Source organism: Dicentrarchus labrax, unplaced genomic scaffold, assembly GCF_905237075.1.
Source record: "Dicentrarchus labrax unplaced genomic scaffold, dlabrax2021, whole genome shotgun sequence".
In the NCBI taxonomy this organism is placed as follows: domain Eukaryota; kingdom Metazoa; phylum Chordata; class Actinopteri; family Moronidae; genus Dicentrarchus; species Dicentrarchus labrax.
The window spans coordinates 32144504-32171481 of record NW_026136719.1 but is presented as its reverse complement, the minus strand read 5'-3'; the positions used below and the strand labels follow the sequence as shown (position 1 = coordinate 32171481).

Below are 26978 nucleotides of genomic sequence, written 5' to 3'. Positions count from 1 at the left end.
GTGTTGCTGTGGAGTATCTGTCAATCAATGTCTCCATTGCCTTTATCAGTTGATGTCAAGTCATTCACCTCCTCCCCTATATCCCCCCTGCTGATAAGATGGGATTGTAGTTTCAGCTTTCCTTGCAGTTGTCAGGGATATATGTATGTATGTATCTATTTTTACATATATAAACACGTTTCCATGTGTTTACATAACCCTCTTTGTGCCTAAATGCGCCCACAACAATAATTTCAGTTTCATCTCTGTCTTCAACTCCATTCCTGACATGTATTGCGTACTACTACATCAATCCACAGTTCAAGGCTATATGTTATGTGTGATAACCTTGATGTTCCTTGTTTTCTCTCTCACCATCACTTCCTATAGGTGGACATGTTCTCTTATGGCATGGTGCTGTATGAGCTGCTGTCTGGGCGGAGGCCGGCACTCGGACACCACCAGCTTCAGATAGCGAAGAAGCTCTCCAAAGGCATCCGGCCTGCGCTGGGCAGTCCAGAGGAGGTTCAGTTCTGCTGCCTCCACAGCCTGCTGACTGAATGCTGGGACACCAAGCCCGAGAAGGTGAAATCGCTGCTTGTTGGCACAATTCTTTTTTTTTTTTCTCTGACACAGTGATGGATGAATGCACAAGTTTCCTTGTTTGCTTTGCTTTGTATGAAATAGACTGATGAACTGTGCTCACAGTGTGGCTAAGGTGGTGGATAACCTGGGGCCCTATGAAAGGATATAAAAAAACATAATGAAAAAGTTCTCATCCATCACCACAAAGAGTCATTACCTACGGCTTGGTCGTGTGTCGCAGCGAACAAAACTGGTTGTGTTTGTGGGTGGGAAGCCCAAACCGAAAGCTTTAGTGTATTATTTAGTGCTAGCGGCTCAGGGCTGCTAATGGCCGATATAGAATGCCAACATCACAACAAAGAAAAGTTATGTATAATTCTATTCTTTTCTATGGGAAATTCAGGCACATGTTTGCGTGAGTGTTACAGCGCGGGGCTCAAAATCAACTTTTTCACCACCTTTCCAAAACTCATAAGGTTGATCCCAGCACCCGCACGCTCTCAGCTGATGTGTCTGAATCAACGATATAAAAGATGGACATTGCGTCTCCACTTTCTCCCACTGTACAAAAATTAAGCCACATTATCCAGGATACAGCCAATGCCAGTCGAACCTATACTGCAGTCAGCCACTAGAGGGCGATCATCATGTTTTGGCATTACTTTTGGACAGCTGTCATGTTGTCCATCTTTAGATATGTCTGCAGACATTTTTTGTTTATGGGCCTTGTGAGTGCAGACATCGGCCAATGCTGATTATCTCAAAATGCTTGAAAATGGGTCTATTAGTAGCTGCGAGTATGCTGAAATGCCAAGTTCGTTGCCTTGTAGTCTGTCTGCAGAGAACAGCATCATGGAAGTGATATTTGACAATTCTTCATTGTATAACCTTAAAAAAAGATACTCATTAAAGCAAGTAATTCATTGTTTTAAAAGTCATTCTATGAAGCAGGGACGGTTCTTCTGTCTCCACTCAATGAATCTAGTCTGAAGTTCTCAGACTCTCTCATCTCTGGGTTCGTGGAGTCTCGTTCTTATTCAGCTCATCCATCAAGCCTTAAAATCCCATCTGCTTTGATGAGAGTAGTGTCCCGCTGATAAAGGGACTCAACTCCTATCTTCACTGGTTTCAGGCAGGATGTGAGCTGTTTTATATCTAACATTGCTTGGCTGTTAGAGAAGACTCGCAGCAGCAACCCCTGAACACGAACAGAATGTGAAATCTGTGTCAGATTTATAGAATGATTTTGAACATCCCAAATGATTTGCTTTAACAAATTTCATTTGTTTATAAGAAGAACTGTCAGTTCCATGAGGCTGTTGTCAGCAGACAGGTCACACGCAGTGAACTTGCTGTGATCCCAAATATCGCATTTAGCGACAGAGGTTTAGCAGGATGGTCCGATGCAAACCTCCTGACTCCACCACCCAGGACCAAGCACCGAACCTGGGGCGACAGGGCCTTCTGTATAGCTGCCCCCTCCCTCTGGAACTCTCTGGAACTTATGTTTTTATGTATAGTGTCTTTGAGTACTTAGAAAAGGGCTTATAAATAAAATGTATTATTATTAAACCTCTGTCACATTTGATCACCCAGTCACAGAACACACACTTTGCATCTTCATTGTTCAATCTTTTGAGGTTTTAGTGTAGACAGACAGACAGACAGACAGACAGACAGACAGACAGACAGACAGACAGACAGACAGACAGACAGACAGACAGACAGACAGACAGACAGACAGACAGACAGACGGTTTGGAATCCCTTTTCCCAGGATTAAACCTGTGTGTGTGTGTGTGTGTGTGTGTGTGTGGTTGTGTGGTTGTGTGGTTGTGTGTTGTGCGTTGTGCGTTGTGCATGCAGAGGCCGGTGGCCATGCAGTGTCTGAGGCAGATGCAGGAGCCCGGCTTCCCCTGCCTCAGGTACATGTTGTCCTGTGACTGCCAGTCGCAGCTCTTCCTGTCCCAGTTGCAGGGATACAGCGCCGTGTTCTGGAACGGAGACAAGGAAGACAGGTTTGTTTAAATTCTTTAGTCTGCTAATAACTGCATTCATTTGGCTTTAACACAGGAAAAAATGTCTGTCCTACTATGAGTGCTCTGCACTCATTTCAACTACATAACAACTACTAATATGTAACATTTGAGTGACATTCCTGTGGTAGAAATTATTTATGTGCATACACCAATATATGTCCCAGTCTGGGTGATTTACACACCAGTCATAAATGCTTTTGCTACAAAAAAATTGCCTGAGATCACAGTTTTCATAATGTCTCTTTCCTTTAAGAGTTCCCTGTAAGCAGTGTAGATCTCATCTTCACAACTTCTCTTCTTCCTTGACATAAACCAAATACTGAATATGCAGTTTGAAGCCAACCACATCACTTTTGTGGTGTGGTTCATGTTAGAAATGTCACTGAAACTGAGTCTGTCTTGTAGGAAGTAGGCTGTTGGTTATCAGTTACTGGGCGACTATCTCAGTGGGAATTCTCCTCCTCTTCTGCTATCTTGTGACACTATTTAGCAAGAGAACCGTTGCTGCCTGCAGGGCTTATCGACACCCAAGACGGTTCTGATTGGTTTAAGGAAATACTAACAAGCCAGAGCATTTTTTTCCTTATACCAGAATGATCATGGGTTCGGCCAGACCTTTCTCCAGTGCTGGCACAGTGCTAAAACAAAGTGTGGAGATTAAAATGGAATGGACAGAAAGAGACAATAGTGACTGGGCGCCCAGTAAGCTCAGTGGGTAGAGCTGGTGTCCCTTGTACTGAGGCTGAGTCCTTGCTGCAGCGGCCAGGGTTCGAGTCCGAACTGCGGCCCTTTGCTGCGTCTCATCCCCTCTCTCTGCCCCCCTTTCTATGAAAAGCCCCAAAAAGTACTTTAAAAAAGTGCCTTGACTGGTCCAGATTCTGAGCATCTGACCCAAGCTGATATTGTAGTTTAATTTAAAAATCTTTAAAAAGTGAGCGTGATCCACATTTAATATTATATTTGGTGTAGTTTGATTGATGCATATTTATTGAATTACCTAATCAAAAACTACAATAACAAATGTTTCAGTTTTGTCACATTATCTTGTGTTGCGGCAGGCCTTTCTTCAGTCTGACAATAATAATGTGTAATAAAAAACTACTGACCTTCAGATCAGGTTCAGATCAGAATGTGAGCCTGACCACGCCTCACGTATATAGCACTCAGTCACTGCATCCTCAAACTGCTGTCCTTCAGTCCAGGCCGGTGTTGCCAACTCTTGTGAGACAAATAAGCAACCACAGTTTCAAAAACAAGCCCAGTATTAATATAGATTGTTACAGCATCAATGTGAAGAGACACAATAAATGAGCCTGCCACTCTTTGTTTGAGGGAAAGAAAGCAGAATGCATTTATATTAGCTTTGGTGGTTACTCTTGTATTTTAGGGTGATGATTACAATTTATTTATATTATTTGATACAAGTTAAATGCAAACGACTACCGATAATGGCTAGCCTAATGCCTTCATTCTAAAATAAGACGTGTTTAAATTTAATCAGAAACAACCAACCTATAAGTGACTGTATTAAGATATTGTTTATTACAAATGGTACATATTTATGAGCATACTGTAAAAATTCTTTAGAATGTGGTGCTATAAAAAGAATAAAAGTATGAACTTATGAAATCTGGCTCCTAATTAGACAGTAGCCACAATAAAACAATGAGACTTCATTCAAACACCAGAACAATATTATTACAAGTGTTTGTTTCTGTATCTGCAATTAACACACTGGCTTCTTGCTCATCCGGTGTCCCTGTCCTCTCAAACTGAGAGTATATTGGGCTGGGTGTGTAGCTGTGTTTGTCGGAGCAGTTTTCCCGGTGAGATCTGGGTCTTTACCCTGAGGACAGCAGCACACTCCTCGTCAGAGAGGCTGTGTGACTGAGTGGAGATGTTGATGGGGACGTCTGAGTGTCAATCAGTGTACTGGTGAAAATAGCTACCATAAATTTAAAAAAGAAAGTCACTTCCCGGGTTTACCTAACAAGCAACCATATCTTTTAAAAGCAACTTAAAAAAAAAAAGAAGCCCAAAGTTGTTATAAGGGGACTTACAACAGCACAGTGACTCGTCATAGCGTTCACCCTCAGCCCAGCCTCTCGCTCCAGATCATTAACTAGTAAGGAGAACGACTTCCCTGACCTTCTCTGAGCGGCTCCCAGGTGTCTGATGTAATGGCTCTATTGTTTTCTGTGCGGCAGCAGGGTTCCAGGTCAATCTCCTTACAATAAAAGCAGCTTTCATCCCCTCATACAGGTGGTGTTAATGACCGCTGCTGACTCCTGTAGACTCCTTCCTGCCGTTAACTCCTTCACTGTGTCAAGACCCCGTTACCTCCCCTCCCCCGACTCTCCCACTGCCCTTTACTAGACCTCAGGACCTGGGTGGGAACTGGCCATGGGAAGCAAGTCACTTATTTAAACAATGTCCAAAGTAACGCAGATAAGTCATCTTCTCTTAGTTTTGGCTTTCCACCCACACTAAGCTGGTGTACCACACTCCTTACCAAATGAGGGCGCACATGCTCCATTTACCTGTCTGCAAACTGCAAAGAGTAAACTGAAAGAGGGTAAGAAGAAGAGAGAAAACTACGTGTCAGTGTAAGATGCTGACGTTCGTGGCCTTTTGTAGAGTCATTATGTTAATACCACTCACTTTGCCTTTGTTGATAACATATGAGTTGATTGAATGAGACACATAAATACTTAAAATGAAATAAATAAAAGTAAGAAATGTAAAACAAGAATATTCAATTACAATATCTTAAGCTCCTCTGTCCTTTCTCTTTGAAAGCTCATTTAAATCATTTATTCTAACCACCTTGGACCAGTGGTGTCTCAGGAACATCATGTTTGATGGATGAATGGACAGGAAAATATGAAATTTGCAGTATAAAATTAGAGAATCGTGAAAATATACTGTATATGTGCAGACATAATCCAGTGGTGCAGTCTTATTGAGTGTAGATAGAGAGCCCTAGTGTATATTATTTTAATCTAAATATATGTATAAGCAATAGTAAATACAGTCAAATAAGAATGTATTGGAAATCTAATGGCTTTTTTCTAATTTTATACTGCAGATTTAATATTTTCCTGTCCTTCCAACCATCAAACAAGATGTTCATGAGACACCACTGGTCCAAGGTGGATAAAAACCTCAGAATAAATGATTACTTCTTATGAAATGTTAACTTTTAAGGAGAAAGGACAGGGGAGCTCATTAACTATGAGTCCATTAGGGAAGACACGACACAAATGGTCAGACAACCAAATCCCTAAATTAACCTAATTATCTAACTTCTCCAGAAGTGAAGCCAAAGTAAACACTTCCAACACGGCATCTACAGGCATTGCACTGTTGAACTAACATATATTTTCATTGTTGATTAATCTGTCGATAATCTTTTCAGTTCAGTTGTTTGTCAAAAACAGTCCATGGTGACGTCCTCAGTCAAGAGAAAAAAAAAAAAAACCAGCAAGAACACAAATGTTAAAGCTGCAGTAGGTAACTTTTAGAAAAACAACTTTTTGTTTTCCTGAATGTAGAACATGAAACAGATCATCTGTGAAAAAATCATCATAAACTGGTCTGAAGCTGTGTGTCATGTGAAGCAGAGCTTTTCCATCTCCACATCTCAGCAATACTGATTAATAAAATGTTATCACAACTTGGTCCAAATACATGGCAAAACTGCCAGAGTAAGACCATGCCGGTGATAAAAAAAGATTTTTCCTTTAAATTTATCGTGTCATGTGACTGTGATTTTCCAGGATTCTATCCAAAGCAGCCTGAATCAGAGTGTGTGTGTGTGTCTGTGTGTGTCTGTGTGTGTCTGTGTGTGTGTGTGTGTGTGTCTGTGTGTGTGTGTCTGTGTCTGTGTGTGTGTGTGTGTGTGTGTGTGTGTGTGTGTGTGTGTGTGTGTGTGTGTGTGTGTGTGTGTGTGTGTGTGTGTTGTGCAGGAACTACAGTGTGGTGAATGTGGAGAAGGGCCAGGTGGAGGTGAAGAGGATGTCCTGTCCTGGCAGTAAGATCAGCTGTCAGATGAAGATGGGTAACACTCTGTGGATGGCCACTGAGGTACACACCACCTGATTTCCATACAAATAAATGTCTTCCCTACTCAGTTCTAGAGTGTATGTTTCATGTAAGATGACCTGGCTGTGCATCGGTTGTTTGGCGACTCTCTTTTTCCAATTTGGGATGAGCCAAGATAACCACCATAGCAGAAGGGAAATTGGTAGAAATGTGCTGGAAACAAACTGAATTAGAATTTTTCTATTTGTCTATAATAAGGCAATCAGTTGTTCAGTGGACTGTCAAAAAGCCAGCACAGTGTGGGTTTTTTCTGTCCTTAAACAGCTGGCAGCCGACATTAGCATAGTGGTCAGGGAAGTGAAAATCATGTTCTAAGGGAACTGGAGCATTGAGAGCTCCTGAACGCTCCCTGTTGGTTAAGTAATCTGATATTAACAGAACTTCTTTTTTTCTTTTGACATGTTTTATGACAATATTTTTATGAAAAAGCTTTGAGGGAGGATAGTGTGTGTCAAACCAGTGTTTGAGTTAGTGTGATAGTCTTTGGTACATTTCAGATCATGCACTGGCTACGCTCATTGTTAGCATAGACTTAAGATATTATTTTTTAACAGAGTCAGGCTAGCTGTTTCTTGACGTCCTTCGAGAACATTTAATATTGTTGTGAATGGGATTACTCCCTGAATGTTGTGCCCTCTGCAGACTTACAGAGAGTGTGTTAACAATATGTTGTGTGTGTTTGTGTGACAGGAGCAGGAGGTGTTCATCTACAGCCTAAAGGACATGTGTCCACTCAGTCAACCCCAGAAACAGTTCTCCTGTCCAGCCATCATCACCTGCCTGTTCCCTGTTCCAGCAAGAGAGCAGGTCAGATCTCTACACACACAAAAGATGTTGAACACATGTCTGTGCTTGTGTCTGTCACAACATCAAATCAATCATTAAAATACAATATTGCTATCAGTCAAATTCATCTCTAGCTTGTGTTGGGTGTTTTGCCTCTTTTCTGGCAAATGAATCAACTGTAACACTGGCAACCAGCGTTAAGGTATTTCACTGCCTCCTACTATAATGGAGTGAACAGAAAGAAATGGAAATTATTTAAAGCTGCAGTTAAAATAACTTTTTGTCATATTTTCAGTCGTACAGGATACAGATAATCTGTGAAACAGTCAGGTTCCTCAGGCTCCTCCTAGTGCTCCTAATGGTGTTTGTAAGAATCCACCGGACCTCAACAAAAACAACCAATCAGAGCAGAGAAAGATAGTTGATTGTAGAGTTTCATTGGTTGAGAAATACAGGCGCTTTGGTTCCTGGGAATGAGACTCAATAATCAACTATCTTCAATCCTCTAACCCAAAGTGTCTTTATATATTTCTTGGCACAGTGAATATTTCAGCAAATATGACAAAAAGTAATTTTTTCAGTTACTTACTGCAGCTTTAAGAGGCACTGGATTATTTGCACAATACTATCCTACTGTACGTTTTAGCTATCAAAATGATCCTTAGTATCGGTAAATTGCAATATACATATTGAGTCCATGTATGGATGAGAAAATGTTGGTCTGGAAAAATTCAAGATTTCATTACCCTAAAAGGATCTAAGGTGACACCAGTAACCTGCCTATATAGAGCCCAGCAGCTGTTTGAATAAATATGTTTTGAGATATTTATATCCAAAATTTGGTCATTTGTTGACTCAAATTAATCACTTCCATCCCAAAAATAAACAACAGAATATCTATAATATATGTCATATGTCAACTAATACTGTAGAGCAATAGCATCTCAATTGTCAGCAGTGCTGCTTTTAACTGCATGGCTTCATCAATGTAATTTAACATGTTTCTGTAGAAGCTGCATGACATCAGTGTTCGTAGGTCAGACCTGTAACATCTATGTGACACAGCTTAACTAAACTGACTGCTGTCAGGTTTATATAAAGACTGCAGCAGCATAATGTTCAATACACAGAGAGATTAAATGCAAGGTTTTTTTTGCCATTTCATTTTGTCACTTAATTATCATCTCTGCAGAAAAAAAAATAAATCAGGTCATTAAACCAAGAAACACTGGGAGCTGTTTTTCATGTCAGATCAATTCATAAAAAAAGATGTTTTCCCCTCAAGCACCTTGTTAACAGCCTGTGGAAGAACTTTGAACACTCTACTTCCTTCATATAATAACTTCACAGCTCGCTGCTGTTTTCCAGCAGTGTCACAACAGATGACACATATCAGTGAGCACCATGACTCTTTCTGTAATGATCCTGTCATGTCTGAGTGACAAAAAGACATCTCTCTAACAGATAGATAAAGCCAACAACGCTGCATTTTCCATGTCTGAAATGGCTTTAGATTGAGAGGAATTTGACATGAAAATGTCTCCAGTCTCGTTGAATTCCTTGCCATGACAGTAGTCTTCATGAAAGTGAAGGCAGGTGGAATGTCCACAGTTTAGGTACAGCCAGTAAGTGCTGCTTCTCACAATTGCCCTAAAACATCTTACTGCCAGCAGCATGAGTGTCAGGCTCCAAACAATGCTACTGTGGGAAAAGTTGCTTTATGGTCTGCCCTACTCCTCCTCTACAGCCTGTAGCGACTGCTAGCACTGAGGGCAATGAAATGTGATCATCTGTTATGTGTGTGAATCTGTGATTGTTTGATATTATGGAGCTGTAAATCATTTTATAAGCAGTACGGTCTAGACCTGCTCTACATGAAAAGTGTCCTGAGATAACTTCTGTTATGAATTGGTGCTATATAAATACAATTCAATTGTCCCATTTAATGAGCCGACTGGTAAGAAAAACAGTTCATATCATAATGTAATAATATCTTCAGACTGATAGGGTTCAGTGATTTTGCACATTACAATGTAATGGAATTTTAAAGTACAGGAAATAGTTTAAAAAGGTAGGAAACAGATGGAGGACTGAGGAGTGAACGGGTCTCTGAAACATTCAGACGATGGGACAAAAAAGTTTCATTGCAAGAGAGTGTGAGCTGATTATTAAAATGTAAATGTTATTTTAGAGAACGGCGCCTGAAAACAACCTATTAAATATTTTTCATTAGTGCCTTTAGGCCAGACTCTGGGCTTAAAGTAATTACAAGACTATATAAGGGACTTCAGGGGGTTACAATAGCAAGTAACACCAACATAAAGTAATAAAGAATATTCTACTTTCAAAATCTTTTAATATAAAAACTAAATAAATATTTGGAATACTGAGTGGAGCTGCTAGAAAAGCAATTGGAGAAAGAAAACCTTGTAATGGAAAGAATTACCTTCTCCACGAGGCTTCAGGAAACTGAATTTGAGGAGATTTGAAAGTGAAAAATGTATATTCTTTCTTTCTATTTCTTTTCTTCTTTTGTTTACATTTATATATGTAATAAGTTTTCTTTTCGTTTTTTATTTTTCTCCAATGAAAACCAACCCATGCTCTGTGTGTGTGCTCTATAATTACACTGTAAAAAGCTGAAATGATGGATCACTCTCTAAAGGTATCTAACTAAAGAAGACTGTGTAAAGTGCTGTTGCTATGTGATTCCAAATAAAGGTAAAAAAAAAAAATATGTAAAAGTTGCTTCTTCCTCACCTGTTCAGAGCCTGGCCAGAGTGTTTGCGGGGATGTCTGACGGCCTGCTGGCAGCGTACAGCTTGTTGGATGACCTTCCTCTAGAGGGGGAGACCTATCTGTGCTCGCACACCCTCAATAAGACGGTGTTTGGTCTGAAGGACTCAGATCCCAGGCAGAGACCCTACCCAGTCAGGAGCATGGCTCTGGTCGGCAGTGGCTCCCAGGTGAGAACCATGGCGCCTGGTTAGCTCAGTCGGTAGAGCTGGCGACCCATGTAAGGAGTTGCTGCAGCGGCCCAGGTTCGAATCCGACCTGCGGCCCTTTGCTGCATGTCATCCCCTCTCTCTCTACCCACCTTTCCTGTCTATCTACAGCTGTCATCTATCTAATAAAGCCAATAAAAGGCCACAAACAAAACTTAAAAGAAAGAAATGTACCGACCATAAAGTCGTGTTTGATAAGATTTAGACAGAGTTAACTCTTCCTCCCGTCCATGTGTTCATCAGTTATGGTTCTCCAACGGTCCGGGCGTGCTGGTCATCGACTGCCTGACTCTTCAGGCGATCCAAAGGCTGGAGCCCTACAACCCGCCGTCCTCCATCGTTGCCATGACAACCAGTTTTAGTCTGTGGGGAGAGGAGGCCGTCTGGACCCTGGATGACCACACCAACACCCTGCTGCTCTACCACGCTGCTTCCTACCATCTCTGTGCCAAGTACTGGTGAGTGGACACTACTGCCATTGGGAAGTGTCATCATCAGGTGTAGGATTTGTGATAGTGAATGTTGAGGAACAACGGTGTCTAATAACACATCAGTCTGTGACTAAAAGATATGGTAGGCAAGATCCAGGGAAATTAACTCTTTGACTAGCTATAAAAGTGTAATTTCCTGGAAGACAGTGAATCAGTACCCTCATTTGTAGTTAATTAACCATTCCCAAGCCCCGCCCCCTTTTGGAACCTCAGTAAACGTCCTTTCTTGTAGATGTGCTTTGTGCTCATATACAGTATATTGACACATCTTAAGTAAGAGGAAAGGGGAGCAGGACTCAGTTCTGCCATGACTTGAAAGTAGATGGCATCAGACAACTTGACATTGACTACTTTTACTGATTGTAAAATGTCAGTCCAGAAATATCAAAGATATGTTTAAGGTCATTTAGATGATGATAGAAAGTAGTTTGTCCACCAGAGTGTAATTATATTCCACTCAGTACATTTGAGGGCTGCTTGTAAATATAGCCGATTCTTACATCAGTCAACAAGCTGCTATTTTGTGGTAACAAAATCCGCCTGTAGAAATGTCAGGTTGTGGTTCTACCAGACTATTTCTTGGCCCGGGGCAGTAACTTCCTGGATTCTTGTCATCACGGCGAGGATGCCAGCAGAGACCCCAGGAAGCAACTCAAAACTGAACAACAAACCGAACCTGGATTGATCTGTTCATGAACTGGGTTAGAGCTAATGTGAACAGAAAATGTTGAGTCTGGTTTAGTCATGACTAATTAATTAATGCTGAAAATTAATGTATAGATATAAAAGATACAACATACTATTAAACAACTCTGACAAATCAAATAAGAACCATGGATGAAGTTGTTCATTAGTTTTAATTGCTGTGCATATATTGACTGGAAACTAGCCCTAAGCTATTCCTGAAAACCAGCCTGACCGAGACCAGGCTAATCTAGAAGGATGAGTTTCCATGATAAGCTTGAAATAAACCAGATTTACTGAAATAACACTGGTTTAGCTTCATGAAACACCCGTCATTTTGTTACCTCACTTAATGTATTCAATTCAATTCAATTCAATTCAATTTTATTTGTATAGCGCCAATTCATAACAGAAGTTATCTCAGGACACTTTTCAAATAGAGCAGGTCTAGACCGAACTCTTTATAACATTATTTACAGAGACCCAACAATACCACCATGAGTAAGCACTTGGCGACAAGGGCAAGGAAAAACTGCCTGTTTAAAGGCAGAAACCTAGGACAGATCCTCCGGCTCTAGGTGGGTGGTCGTCTGTCTCGACCAGTTGGGGTGAGAGAGAGAGGAAGACAGAGACAGAGAGAGAGAGAGAGACAGACAGACAGACAGACAGACAGGTGCACAGCAACAACAGTATTGGTAATGGCAATCTAGCAGGACCATGGCAGGAGGCTCCACCAGGATCGATAAGAACCTGCGAGACGAGAAAGCACAAGAACTCCGGGGAAGAAGTGAAGTTAGTAACATGCATTAATGGAACATGAATGAGTGCAGAAAGAGAGAAGAAGAGCTCAGTGCACCATGGGAAATCCCCCGATAGTCTAGGACTATAGCAGCATAACTAAGGGATGGTTCAGGACTCACCTGATCCAGCCCTAACTATAAGCTTTATCAAAGAGGAATGTCTTAAGCCTACTCTTGAATGTGGTGAGGGTGTCTGCCTCCCGAACCACAACTGGAAGCTGGTTCCACAGGAGAGGAGCTTGGTAACTGAAGGCTCTGGCTCCTGTTCTACTTTTAGAGACTATAGGAACCACAAGTAGCCCAGCATTCAGAGAATGCTCTTTAAGATATGAAGGGGCCTGACCATGAAGAGCTTTATTGGTGAGGAGGAGGATTTTAAATTCTATTCTACATGTATGAGCTCAGTAAACAGTTTCCTGATGAGTTTATGGTCTCAGGCTCTAGTTTCAGTCTTCTTCCATACAGCATGATGTTCATTTAGTAACTGATGGTCCCATTTAGAGTAAAATAGACCATAAAGCAGGGTATGCTTTAGGGCGGGGCTACCTTGTGATTGACAGGTCATTCTCAGTGAGTCCGTCCAGCTCAACGCACCAAACTCAGATCAAACTGTCAAACTAGGCAGCGCTGATCAGATATGGATCCAGATTGTGTTACTGCGTTGACTATTTCTCACTGAAGTTGAGTTGAAACTGTGCAGCCAATGAGAGCAGCTCAACTCTCAGTACATCACCTCCGCTGGCTCTTACAAACTATATAACGCCAAACTTGAGGCTTCAAAAACGGTTTTCCACAAACCAATGAGTGACATCAGGTTTAGTTCACACTTGGCTCCAAGCTAGCTGTTTCCGCCTGTTTCCAGTCTTTGTGCTGAGCTAACCGGCTGTTGGATATAGCTTCCTTCTTACCGCACAGACACGAAGTGATATCAATCTTCTTACATAAAATCTCAGCAAAAAAGGGAAGAATGTATTCTTCAAAAACAAATATTGGTCTATATCAATGTGAGATGTTTTTTTACCCTCAAATATCGATATTGATAATGTCTTGAGAACACCCCAGGTCAGTCTCTGTAACAATGAAACCAAGACAGCATCCCTCTGACTGAATTCTGCACAGAACAGAGGATAGCACAGACTGTAGGGGAACATGGAGGTAATGTAGGTGAGGGAAAGATCTTGATGTGGGTCTTCGAGTCCCGTTAAGTCGCTGTGTGTGATACTGAGCTATGGAAGTAAACCTGACAGTGAGCGATGAGTCAGTGAGCAGAGCAGAACAGTCTCTGACCTTCCTCGGCCAATTATTACTTGAAGCAACATTATACCTTTGTTGCTTCAGTTGCACAGTGATGTAAGACACTTCTTTCCTCATGCAATCTTAATCCATCACAGCTGTGCTTTTATTCGTGAGCAGGAGAGAGAAGCAGCTCATGCTCCAGTTAAAACATCATTTAGTTTTGATTTAAGTGGCTGTTTTAAAGATCATTTCTTGGTTTCAGCTGCAGAGACAGCAATCCTCTGCGGGACGTCTTCACTGTGCAGCGTCCTGCGGGTGTTACCATGGTGATGACCACTGACCTCAAGACCACAGACCAAGAAGAGAAGCTGGAATTGAGTAAGGGTGAAGTGACATTGATCTACAGTGAGGAGGCAGGCACTCAGATCATTCAGCACCAGGATTCTCTGACAGACTACTGCTCCATTTCATCCAACTGCTCCCTGGAGCGGCCGGGGTCAGACTGTTCCAGCACTGCGGGCCTCGGCTCATTAGCCAGCCGCAGCAGTGCGCCGCTTCCTGCAGACCGGGAGGAGACGGGCGGGGACCAGGATCAGCACCAGCAGGGGTCCACCAACCCTGAGTCTTATCTGGACTCCGCAGAGATCGTGGACCCCACGCCGCCTCATTTGCAAGCCTTCACTGTGCTGCCGGTGAACGGAACTCTGTGGATCCCCAGGTACAGAACGCTGCACACCATCTGAACATCACAGCAGCAGCAAATGATTATGATGCAGTTAAATAAGGACAGAGCTAAAGGTATTAAACATACCACAGTACAACTGTATACCCACATTTAAAAAACTTGGTAGTAAAGTAAAAATATACATACCTTTCATTTTAACTCATATGTGAGTTACAGTATACTGTAACGCATTTGTGTGGAAAAAAATGCGCAAAAATATATATAATAAGAAATAATATGAAGAAAAATAAAAATGATACATAAATATACATAAATCAGTAATCAAGTAATCAGTTATAATTAATAATCTTACAAAATCCTAGGCACTATGTTTCTATAATTTATGTGTTGAAAACATTGTAACATATTCACAAGAGCTGATCTTCCTTAACTATTGTGCCATTATAGTGTGTGTATCTATTGGCAGAAATGGAATATAATCAGAGGTGGAAGAAGTGCTCACATCATGTTCTTTAGTAAAAACAGCAGTGTAGAATACTCTAATAAAAGTAAAAGTCCTGCATTGAAATGTACAGAAGTATTGGCCATTAAAATATACTTAAAGTAAAGTAGTAAATATAAGAAGTATAAAGTAGCAGAAAATTGAAAAACTCAAAGTTCACTGTTATACTGACTCAAAACTGTACTATTGTACACTACTTGAGTAAATCTACTTAGTTACTTTCCACAACACAACAATCTCCCCTGTGTAGTCAGTCTTTGGTTTGTCTCTGATGTGCTACTATAAAAACACAGCAGACTCCACAGAAGGAAACCTGCAGCATCTGTAGATAAAAAAAGCTTATTCTATGAAAACATACCAATGAATTTTAAACTCCATTTCTGCCAATAGATCCTCCTAAATGTTACACACTGGACCTTTATTGGTACTGAACAAAATCTCCAGTTGCCCTGGTGGCTCACCTGGTAGAGCTGGCACCCCATGTACCAAGGCTGAGTCCTACAGTGGCCATGGGTTCGACTCTGACCTGTGGCTGTTCACTGCGTGTCAGCCACTCTCTCTTCTCCTTTTTCCTTGACAAGGCAAAAATTTAAAAAAAGTTATCAACACTCCTATACTTCAACAGTTTACATCATTGATTAACAATACTTGAATCCCTGTCAGGTCCCATATTCCATATTACCTGCCTGCTATACTCACTATATTCTCTAAATGCGTCAAATCTTTGCTGGCTTTGTCAGATGATTGAGTCAGTGTAGATATATGTATGTAATGTATGTGCAACCTGTTTTCATTTAGTGATGGTATATCTAATAAAGACTTACATTATAGCTCAGGTTGAACTCCGAAACAGCGGGTGCAACTTTATTTAGCACTGTAACACACTGTTACTCATGCAATGAAAAGGCCATATTTATGCTCATCACACGCTCACATTCACCATGTGTGTGTGTTGCCGTTGTTTGCTAGGCGTGGAGGAGATGTGATGGTCATTGAAGTGCAGTCACATGCTGATCAGCTGAGGGGACGTGTCATCGCTGTCCTCAGTCCACCTGGATGTTCCTCTCTGGGGTGAGTTCTCTTTTCCACTGGGTTTTTGTTTTCAGATCCTTCAAGAAATAGTTTTATTTCCTTTTTTTTTTTTGCTTTTTTTATTTGCTGTATAACTTTCAGTAGGCTTTATCCTATTTTTGTATTTTAATTGGTCTAGGAATCCATTCTTTTTAAAATAAAAGGGTCTTAGTGAGTTCTAAGTTGGGTTTCATTCTACCTGCATGGAGCCAATTTTCAGCTTTGCTTAAAACCATTCACCAGCTGTAGGAGAGGAAGAGCCAACAAACTATATATTAATTTACTGATGCAGCCTCAATAAAGCTTAGCAAGATCCTTCATCATGTACTTATGGTGCTCCGCTGAGTCTGTAATTATTTCTGTAAAGGAGCCAGCAGCTGGTCCTCTGCAGAAAGGACTTCTGTGTGAGCTTCCACCAAGGGGCCTGGCCTTTTAGCAACAGGCAATAAAAGGGCCACCCAAAACAAGGTCTTTAATAAGCAGTTATTACACAGTGCACCTGTAACACGGGCGACACGTTAGGAGGTCACGGCTCAGGTCAAGGGAGGGGTCGCCAGGCCTGTAGGGCTTCATTTATATCACATAGCTGCTGTTGTGTTCTGCTTTAGGATCAGGGGCTGCCTATCTACTGATTGGACAGTTTCACAGCATTACATTGTATTAAACCCTTAACTATTACCTATAGCTATTATTTCAAGTGTCTTTTAGCTCGTGTGTCTGCTTGATGGCGACTTCACAGAGCGCAGCCTCACCTGTTCCCCTAATGGCGAAGCTGTATATCACAGAACACGAGCCAGCATCGGGGAGGATAATGATACGCCTCGGAAAGATGAAACAACAATGGACGAAGATAATTCGGGGTTGTTCTGCATGATACATGGCTACCTGAGCTCAGGATACAGGGTCACTAGAAGCCCTCCTTCCTCCCAAAATGCTTTGTGCCACAGCCTTCATAAATTAAAAAAACACTTTGTTCCATTTTTTCTTAACATTGTTCTTTGATCCATTTGACCTGTTTTCCCAGGAGAAAGTGCCTTTTAGAGCAAAGAAGTGCAGGAATTTATTTTTTTACAAGCACGTAGACAAACAGTAACGTCCAACAGTACATTCAGTATCCTCAGTGGCTTTCCAGGGACTGCTTCCTAGAACAGCCCACTAGTTTCTAGGAAGAGCTAATTACAGTGCACGGAGATGTGCCGACAACTTTAGCTCCTTCCCCTCTTTTTCCCCCCTTCGCGGATCGATCTCTTTCTTGCATCCCTCACTCCCTCCCCTCTTCTCTCTTTTCTCTCAGGATCCTGAAGGAGGCCGTGCTAGTGGCGAAGGACACAGTTGTATGTGGCTTTCATAAGGAAAACATGGAGTGGTGCCTATGTGTCTGGAGGGGCTGGGGCTGCCACGAGCTGGAAGTCTTCTACCAGTCCTACGAGGAGCTGGGCCGCTTGGAGACCAGCATGAGGAAAAGAAGGTAGCTGTTGTGCTGCGACGGCGAGGGCGCAGAATTGCAGCTCTGTACGGAGGGCGAGCCGAGGGGGAATACGCGCCGACAGACCACCAGTGTTCAGAGCAGTGGGGGCTGCCGAACGCTGTCATCAGGGCAACATGGGAAGGGGGGAGGTGTGCCGCAAGGGCCGAGCCTCAAGCTGTGAACATGTCCCCTCACTACATGCTTTAGTACCAGTAATAAGTTAAGACCTGAGAAATCTGTAATCCCACAAAGCTGAGTCACAGATCCCTGTTGCCAGAACAAAACTTGGAGGTGATCCTAACTGTCTTCTGCACAGAGGCTTCAATGTTGGTTGCATTTTAATATTTAGCACTATATGCTGTTTGGCCCCTGGCAGCAGTCAGTTTGGTATCACTGGGATTCAGTTCAAGATGTGGCGGACTGTTTGTGTCTCACTCCAGCTGCTGCAATCCATTGTTTATCCGTTGTCTATTTCAGTTTTCCTCCATTTAACTATTCCAGTCTGCCACTTTATGCCCTCTGGAGGTGACAGGGACATTCTTAAGGGACAACTATTGACTGTTTTTAAATGAATTGAAGTTGGAGTTAAGCTGGTGCTGCTGGGAAACAGCTGTGTTTTAGGAACAAACAGCAGGTTGTGGATGGTGGTGACACTGACACTCTCACACACTCAGAACACTGTGTTCTTCTTTTTTCCCTGTATATTTTAGCCCTAAACTGTGTCATATGAATCTGCATGCCAGCCACAGCCCCCACTGTTACCAGAGTGGCCTGCAAGCAACAAACTAACATCTGTGTTCTGTGCAACATTATGTAACAGGCCAGTGGTTCTCAGATTTTGCCATCAAAATCTAGTGCTTTTGGCAGGTTCTTACGGATAAAAGAGCACTTTTTAAAACTGAAGCTCCGTTCTGGCTTCGTACTCCACACTGTGTTCCTTCGACTGTAGCATCTGTATCTCAAAAGCGGAGAAAATCATCTGAAAAGATGAAAACATGTTCTTGCCGTTTTCAGGCTTTCAGATTGGGATTCACATGAAATGATGCGGCACATACTGGACACGATGCGGAAGACGGAAGCTGGTGCATGTTCACATTTTACACGTTGTAGAAGAAGTAATTGATCAAGGAGTGTTTGCTGCTCCGAATGGGTCAATACACGCGCAACACACTTTTTGCTCTGTGCTCCAATAACAGATGAGCGAGCCTGAGTCAGAACATCGGTCCTCTCTCCTGTCCTGTACATAAATATGCTATGTGCTAGGCTAATCTATGTTGGAAAGAAGATGGTTAAAAATAAATGTGACATAAAGTCACATCTGGAGTTAATTAATGTTAGCAAAACTCTAGATAACTAGCCAGCTAATCTACATTAATCATTAACTAGCTAGTTATATCTGATAGCTAAAGTTAGCAAAACTCTTGGTAGTTAGCTAATCAGCTAAAGTTAGCAAAACTCTTGGTAGTTAGCTAATCAATAATCATTAGCTGGCTACTTACAGCTTATCGCTGAGGTTAGCAAAACTTTAACTAATTAGCTAGCTAAATATTGATGTAGTAGCTAGTTAGCTACTGTTTTGCTAACAATAGCTAACTTAAGATATATACAGTACTCACAAAAAGTTAGGGATATTCCAGTTTCGGGTGAAATTTAATGAAAATGTAAAAAGTTGATGCTACAGTGATATTATATCATGAAAGTAGAGCATTTAAGTAGAGAAGGTCAAATTAAGTTCACCTGGAAAGGTTATAGTGCATTTTATGTACATTCTGAAATTTCATCCGAAAGCCGAATATCCCTAACTTTTTGAGTAGTGTACTTCTATTTTTTAACCATGTTCAAAATTTGGTTCTTTTCAACATAGATGAGCCTAGCACATAGCAGATCTCAGTACAGGAAAGGAAAACATTGTCTCAAATAGAACCCTGGGACCTGTATTATAAAAATACCTGCCACAGTTTTCACAAAGTTCAAATCATTTATTTCAGCTCCCATGAGGCTTTCACGGTATGTCTGTATCTTATCAGGGGTATGTTGTAAAAACCAAGAAAATAATATTTTATCCTCGATTAAAATTGCAGGGCGCTGTTGAAAGAAACCCTCTCTTGCGTTACAGATGCCAGTGGAACAGTGGCGATGCACAAAAGGGGTCAGACTTTGCTCCTGTTTTCATTCTCCCTGGCCTATTCACACAGGAGTAGTGTTACCAGATGACCTAAGGAGATAGAACAGATAGACACTGTCTGTGTACTGACCAAAACAACAGGATTATGTCCCAAAGAAGACCGAAGCAGATAGATTGTGTCCATCCTGTTTCTTACCAAATCACATCAGTAATTTCCTCTGCAGTACCCATGACTCTACTGCAAGAAAGGGAGAAAAAAAAGGGCAGGAAAAATCTGAAAATGAACCTAAATGAATGAGATGCTGAATCAGGCGGGGCTAATGCTAATATTATCAGATTGGGTCAGTTTGGTGAAGTATTGAAAGTCATTTCAAGAAGCATTTTTACGTAACAGAGACAGATTCATGCAGGATTAAAAGCACAGGGCACAAAGGCTGAGAATCCCAGTAGGAGACCGCATGGTTTTACATATTTAAATCATTTTATTTTTCCACTTGAATAGTTTTGTTAACTTAAGTTGGCAGATTTGCATCTCTACAGTGGCCAGTAAAGATCTGTATATATTCCAGAACAGCCTTATAGTAAGGCAGAGCTTATTTATTTATCAGAATGTATAATGAAAGGGTATTGTAATCAAAGTTGTTGTGTATATGATCACTGTACAATATGGTACTTAATAAAGTTCTTAGTAAAGATTGTCTGCCATAATTATTGACACTGATGGAAACTTCAGTTCTGTGCTCACTAATACGTCCTCCTGCGTCCGTGCACTGCACACTTCGATTGAGAAAGAGAGAGAGAGAGAGAGAGAGAGACACACCTCATCGGATGAAGTGATGATGACAGCTGGGAGGAGGAAGCTAATAACAAGGCTGATGCTTGATATGAGGAACATAAGAGGCTGCTTCCTGCTCAGAAACTTGGCAAAGTTTTGGGAAAAATCCCTCGTTCAACCTGTTCCTGACAGCGCGTTTACATGCAACACAATTTGGCCCAGCAGTAATTTGATCTGTGAAGCGACGGCAGACCTGGTTTCATTTATCAGGTGAAGATATTCAAGTGGTATGATTTAGTATTTCACTTTCCGAAGTTGAGGAACAGAAAGAGACAGTTAAAATCTACTTCAAAAAACTTGTCATTGTCTCTAATTAGACCCTCCCTGCTGGCAAAAAGTCCTCCCAACTAAACAATAAAACATGTTTGGCATCGCCTTCCACAATGAACCATTCGAGTTTTTAAACTGTAACTCTAGCTCCACTAGTTTTCAACCACACCTCGTGGTCACAGAGATAACTCACATCAGAGCTAAGTATGAAACTTGGGTAATGCAGTGAGAGGTGGTTGTTTTTTATTTATTTTTTATTAAACTATTGTGTCCAAGGTGAGGAATGAACTTTAATGACAAATTAACTTATTTTTTCACATGGAGTTCAACTTTGACTTGCGAAGTCCCAGCATCAACCAATAGACCTTTTTCACATCAGCCATTTTGACCTGATATAGTAGGGTAAACACAGGTGTTACCAATGATACTAATTAAGATTTTGTTCAGATTCAGGTCAGACAGAGTCAGGATGTTGCTACTGTGCATGTTGGCTCAGTGGAAAGGCTCTGATACTAGGGACATCACAGTACCAAATATTTAGTCGTCGATACCAATACCAATGAAATTTTACAATTCTCAATACCACGGTAAATATGTTCCGTTCAATATTGAGTATCTGCTGATACAGAGTCCCGATCGATTATTTGTATTTTCCTAATTAATGCAGATTTAACATATTGATCTTCCTGTGGCATTTGATGGCCAACTAGAATATTTGTGGGTGTATGAGTTGCCCCGTAGGTCCAGTCCAGGAGAATTGCATCCCTGGTACCTTCAGTACCTCCGGTACTGTAGAAAAACGACTACCATCAACTCGTCTGTCGAGGTATGGGTTCTTATGACATCTCTATCTGCTACACTCAATGGAATAGAACCTTAATTATATCATCGGTAGCACCTGTGTTAGGTCAAAATAGCTGCTGTGAAAAAGGTCTATAGTGAAGGACTGTGTGCGTGTGCCTCTGTGGGCAATGGTCACTCCCCGTATTTGTGGCCGTGCCATAGGGCTGGAATGGCGAACCTGTTCTGATTTGTTGTCCCTATCGGTACAACAGCATGATTTGTCGGTGCTTTACTGACAAAAATTATTAATTATCTGATCTGCCATTGCTATGGTTTAGTTTCAGCACAAAGAGGCCTCCTCCCTAACATGCCTTATGGTGATATAAAATCACGCTATGTCTGCCTTTGCTTCTGACAGACAGCAGTCATAATTTGCACTGCCACTAGAGGGCTTTGTATGACATAAACAATATGATGTAAACAGAACATGAACAAGGCCTAACACTGATGACATCAAATGTTTCTAAGGCTAAGTTTAAGTGTGTGTATTTGCATGGCAGCAAGTACCAATAGCCGTGGATGTATTTTGATGTACGTTTTGAAGTATCGCGTCAGAGAAGGTTGGTGGAAGCGGCAAAATCTACCAAAATTACAACGGTTGGGAAGAAGCAGCCTTTGCATTGTCTTTTGCCGAATTACTCAAAATTAGCTGACATTCTTTTGACACATTTGGATGGAAACGCAGCTACTCTGGCAATATTTTAGTAGGAGAGACATCCAGGCGGGCGCCTAGTTAGCTCAGTGGGTGGAGCTGGCAACCCTTGTTATAAGGCTGAGTCCTTGCTGCAGCAGCCCAGGGTTCGAATCCGACCTGCGGCCATTTGCTGCGTGTCATCCTTTCTCTCTTTGCCCCCCTTTCCTGTCTGTCTTCAGCTGTCACTATCATAAAGGCAATAAAAACCCCTAAAAATACTTTAAAAAAAAAAAGTCAGTTACATCAGTTTTCTGCCTGAACTGGATTTCTCAATAATCTGGTTTCATTTATCCATGTAAACACAACCATTCTGAGCCAATGTAATTTTTAAATAAATAATATTTAATAAAAATTTATCTCTGAGCTGTAACTCTGTGATGTTATACTTCGAATGATCCAGAATCCTGAAAAGACAAGAAGCTACAGAGATTTTCTTGGAAGTACCTGCAGGCCCTCCTGTTAAGATGACCTGGGCGTTGCCAAGAGTTTACTCAGCAGCCAACATGGTGGCACTGCAAATATCATGAATGATGTTCTTGTCATTTAAAAAGACTTGGCCTTCTGTTGCACTGATATGAATAAATCATGCTCAGTCCTCGGCTGCTCTCGTTTAACCTCTGCTCAGGCCAGAATACCCACAGCAGTCCTGGCCTCGCAGCCACTCGCCTTCTCACTCTGAAGCAGCTCAGCTCAGGGTATTCTTATCACTGCAGGCCTAACGCAGACTGGATTTACTCGTTTCTGTGGTGTGTTACTGAGCAAAAAGCCATTTTAGGCTTGTCACATAGATTAATTCATAGTCATATCTGTGGTTTTTCTTAAGACCATCAGACTGAAGAGGGCAGTAGAGAGACTAATCTGCTCTCTGACAAGCTGCATTGATGCATTGCTCTCTTCATCTATTTGAGTTTCCCACCAAACAATGGCACTCCAACCAAAATGCAGCAGTGTACTTTTGGTATTGCACTTCCATTAATTCAGCACTCATAAGAGACAAATTAAAAAATGGTTGGTCAAAATCCCAAAAAAATAGAGGAATTTCCTGAATTTTAGTCCCTAGTATGGGTCAAGATCAAAAGTGCTGGATCCTACATTTCCCATAATCTAACCAATAGTGTGTTTTCATTAGTAAACCCACCCAGCCACACCGCATCTTTCAAATTCTACACCTCTAGTTTGTAAATCTATCTCTTATAGATTAGTAGTCTTCAAAGGGTCAGTGAACTGAAGAGTCCCTTTAATGGTGTTTAAACAGATTAGTTTCTCTTTTAAAGATTACTTGAATTTGTAAAGGGCATCAGTTCCCTTGATTTTTTTTTTTTTCAAAGGGACAGTTCACCCCCAAGTCAAAAATACATATATTTCCCCTCGCCTGTAGTGCTATATATCCATCTAGATTGTTTTGGTGTGAGTTGCAGAGTTTAGGAGATAACGACCATGTCTCCCTTCTCTCCAATATAATGGAACCAGATGGTCCACTAAAATAAATACATTTGAAAACTTCAACAATGATGTCTCTTTCCAGAAATCATGACCCAGGTCCTCAAGATAATCCACAGACCATGTTGTGAGCAGTTTCATGTAGGAACTTTTTTATTTCTCACCTAGCACCACTGAGATAGCTAACGTTCAGTTCAGTTTCAACATAAACAGCTTACAACAAAGTCTGTGGGTTATCTTGAGGAACTGGATGTTTTTTTGGTGCTTTGAGCACCTATGGTTCCGTTATATTGGAGAGAAGGAAGACATATCTATGGCCAGTATCTCAAAAACTCCGCAATGTAGATGAATAGATAGCACCACAGGTAAGAAAATTATGCATTTTTTATATTGGGGGGGGATCTGTCCCTTCTTTCATGTTTTTAGCGTGCAAAATGCAGCAACAAACCTCAAATCTGCAATCAGAGTTTCAGTATGACTAAAAGGGATCAGAGGAGGAGGGAGGATGGGAGACAGGGTGAGGGAAACTGGTTGGTTGGGTTATGAAATAAACAACACCCCCTCAGAGCAGGACAAAGCCTCTGTTGTTTACCACACTTGCTTCCAGTTCAATGTCTCAAGGAGATTTGGCTCGCTCAAAAGAAAAGCTCCTGCACAACACTGATCACTTCCAAACCTCGATGCGCGTGTGTGGCTGCTTTTCATCACGATGATGATGACAAACTCAGAAGGAGAACAGAATATAGTGTAACTCCAGTTTATATGTTCCTTCTTATCAAGTCGTTGTGTCTGTATCTGATTCTGTAAAGTCCTGTATAATTGAAAAAAGTGACAAAATCTGGCAGCACAATGAAAAGCAAGTTTCATTTGCTGCCAGTGAACTTCCTTTCTTTTTTGTTTACAATATGCACTCATTTCTTTAAACCTTTTTCAACTGGAAACAGGTTGAAATATTCTCACTGCCCTCACACATTTTAGAAATTTTCACTTTCAAGGAAGTTTTCAGGTTTAGTTAAAAACAGAACTGACTTGATAAGATGGAGTTTTTTGTTTTTTTACAGTGTATGTGACGGTCTGTAGCTCACATGGACTTGTTTTGTTAAACAGTGTAAGTATTGAGTCATATCTTGAAACCAGCGTGTGCTCCCGTTTCTACTTGAGTTAAAGTAACAATGTAAAACATACAGATGGGTGATGGAGTTTAAAGGAAAAACAGACACAATCCTCTCCATTCTCCCATCGGCATCACTGATTCGCATCATTTTCATTCTCATCAAGCCGTCCAATGACCCCCCGTGTCCTGTATGAAAGCATCTGCATTTGTCATGTTTCTCCACTCATTCATTCAGGTTTTTCCTTTCATATGTCACCCATCTGGATGCCATGCTGAGTACTTCTCAGCTCATGAAAAGAGCTGTATAATGTGTCTAATGTCCTCTGTGGCTCTGGAGGAGCTTTGTCCCATCTGACAAAATAACCCTGGTGATGTCACAGTGATGCCTTGAGGGTATTTTATCAGCTCTGGCTTGGAGACACATTTTTATCAGAAAGTCAGCAATAGATATTGATATTGTATTGGAATTTTGTGAGAACGTGTTGTATTTTACGGTCTTTATTTATTTATGGTGGCTTTGTCCACTTTGTCTGTACTCATGATATGATGTTACTATGGTCCACTTTTCCAACTCTGTGTATGTGATTCGGAGGCTGTCACAATGAAAATGAATGTTTGTCATTAATGGCTTCCTATTGCATGTGGGGCCAGGGGCTTGTCCAGATCTTTTTGAGTGGTGTGGCACAAGTTGGGCACTGATTTATGCAGCGGTGACATAAAGTATGTGTCTCTGCTTTCCAGTTATTCCTAATTTATGTATTTCCAACACTGTGTATGGACCCCAGTATTCAGAAATATTCAAATACAGAAAATAACACATTTATACTAAATGCAAATGGTTTAGAAGCCTGACATAGTTGGCACCAATGGGTGCATTAGATCATCTAGTTTCATTTGAAACCAGTATATTCTCTAGCTTTAAAATGTAAAACTGCTGTACAGCCTGTGAAAGTGCGAGTGGAAGGTGTAAGGATAATAGGGTGGTTGGGGCGGACTGTCATTGTTGTTTTCCTGATGAAGGTCTGGTACTGAAACATTGCAACTATGACTCCTGCAGTTGACTCCATGACTTCCGGTGTTGTCATGGAAACATATACATTACAGAGTCAGTGGCAGTGGTGGGGACCAAGTTTGAGTGTTGTCACCATACAGCGGTAAAAGTATTGTGAAAAGAAAAAAATGATTTAAAGCTGCAGTAGGTACATTTTATAAAAATAACTTTTTGTCATATTTGCTGAAACTTTCACTATATCCTGACAGTAGAACATGAGACAGATGATTCACTAGGCCTGAACAAAAACAACCAATCAGAGGTGATACATGCTTTGGAACCCTCAGAATGAGATTCAACAGTCTCTGATTGGTTACAAATGTCATTTGGGGCATTAGGAGGAGCCAGAGGAACCTGATTGTTTCACAGATTATCTGTCTCATGTTTTACTGTCAGGATATAGTGAAAGTTTCAGCTAAAATGACAAAAAGTTATTTTTATAGAAGTTATTTACTGCAGCTTTAAAAGAATACAAAATACAACTATTTAAAGTTGTATGTCCCTCCCGTTTCCCTGCTTTTCCCCCCATTTTGAGAAGGCAAATTCTTTGGCCAGACTCCTTGGTCTCAGTGACCCCGGCAATGGTGCTGGTTTAATCTATAAAAATACATCTTATTTTATGAGTTGTTCATATGTTTTCTGTAAAATTGTAACTAGTTAAGTACAGCAGAGGAATAAATGTAATGGTGTAAAAAGAACAAATGTCCCTGTAATACTTGTCCAATAGTAGTACGAGTGCCTCAAAACTGTACTTGAGTAGAGCACTGTATGTTGCTCGTATGTGGCTTTGTCCTCCAGATGCTGTCAGAATGAGTCGTTCCCCTCCCGCTGGTTTGTCGGATCAGATCGTCTGAAGTAAAATCAGGCTGTCTCTCAGACTGCTTCGTGCCAGGCCCATGTGGCTCCCAAATGACAGGAGCACACCACCACTGAGGGGCTGAAAGCAGGATTGGGCAATATTTATAGGCAACATAGGTGATCAACGATACCCTCCTGTACTGTAGGGAGTATGTGGAGGACGTGTTTCAACAGATTGGTTGAAGATGAAGGTAACGTCTTCAGTACCCGGCAGGAAGACCCCAAATTGTTTTCCAGCTCAGTTTGCCCCCAGGGAACAGCAGCATTACACCTAATGCAAACATTGTGTGGCTGGACAGGCCAGCACAGGAAAA

At 41.3% G+C, this 26978-nt stretch overlaps 1 protein-coding gene across 2 annotated transcripts in view; it reads left to right on the top strand.

Annotated features, from left to right (window-relative positions):
• The window catches only part of lrrk1 (leucine-rich repeat kinase 1), a 79442-nt gene extending 60563 nt beyond the window's left edge, over positions 1-18879 (top strand). For both annotated transcript variants that reach the window (XM_051379964.1, XM_051379965.1), the window contains 9 exons: positions 370-564; positions 2430-2581; positions 6571-6688; positions 7397-7513; positions 10261-10458; positions 10741-10955; positions 13971-14426; positions 15865-15966; positions 17261-18879. In XM_051379964.1, coding sequence (XP_051235924.1) covers positions 370-564; positions 2430-2581; positions 6571-6688; positions 7397-7513; positions 10261-10458; positions 10741-10955; positions 13971-14426; positions 15865-15966; positions 17261-17438 — 1731 coding nt within the window. In that variant the 3' untranslated portion in view covers positions 17439-18879. The remainder of the gene's footprint in view (positions 1-369; positions 565-2429; positions 2582-6570; positions 6689-7396; positions 7514-10260; positions 10459-10740; positions 10956-13970; positions 14427-15864; positions 15967-17260) is intronic.
• Positions 18880-26978: the final 8099 nt, after the last annotated feature.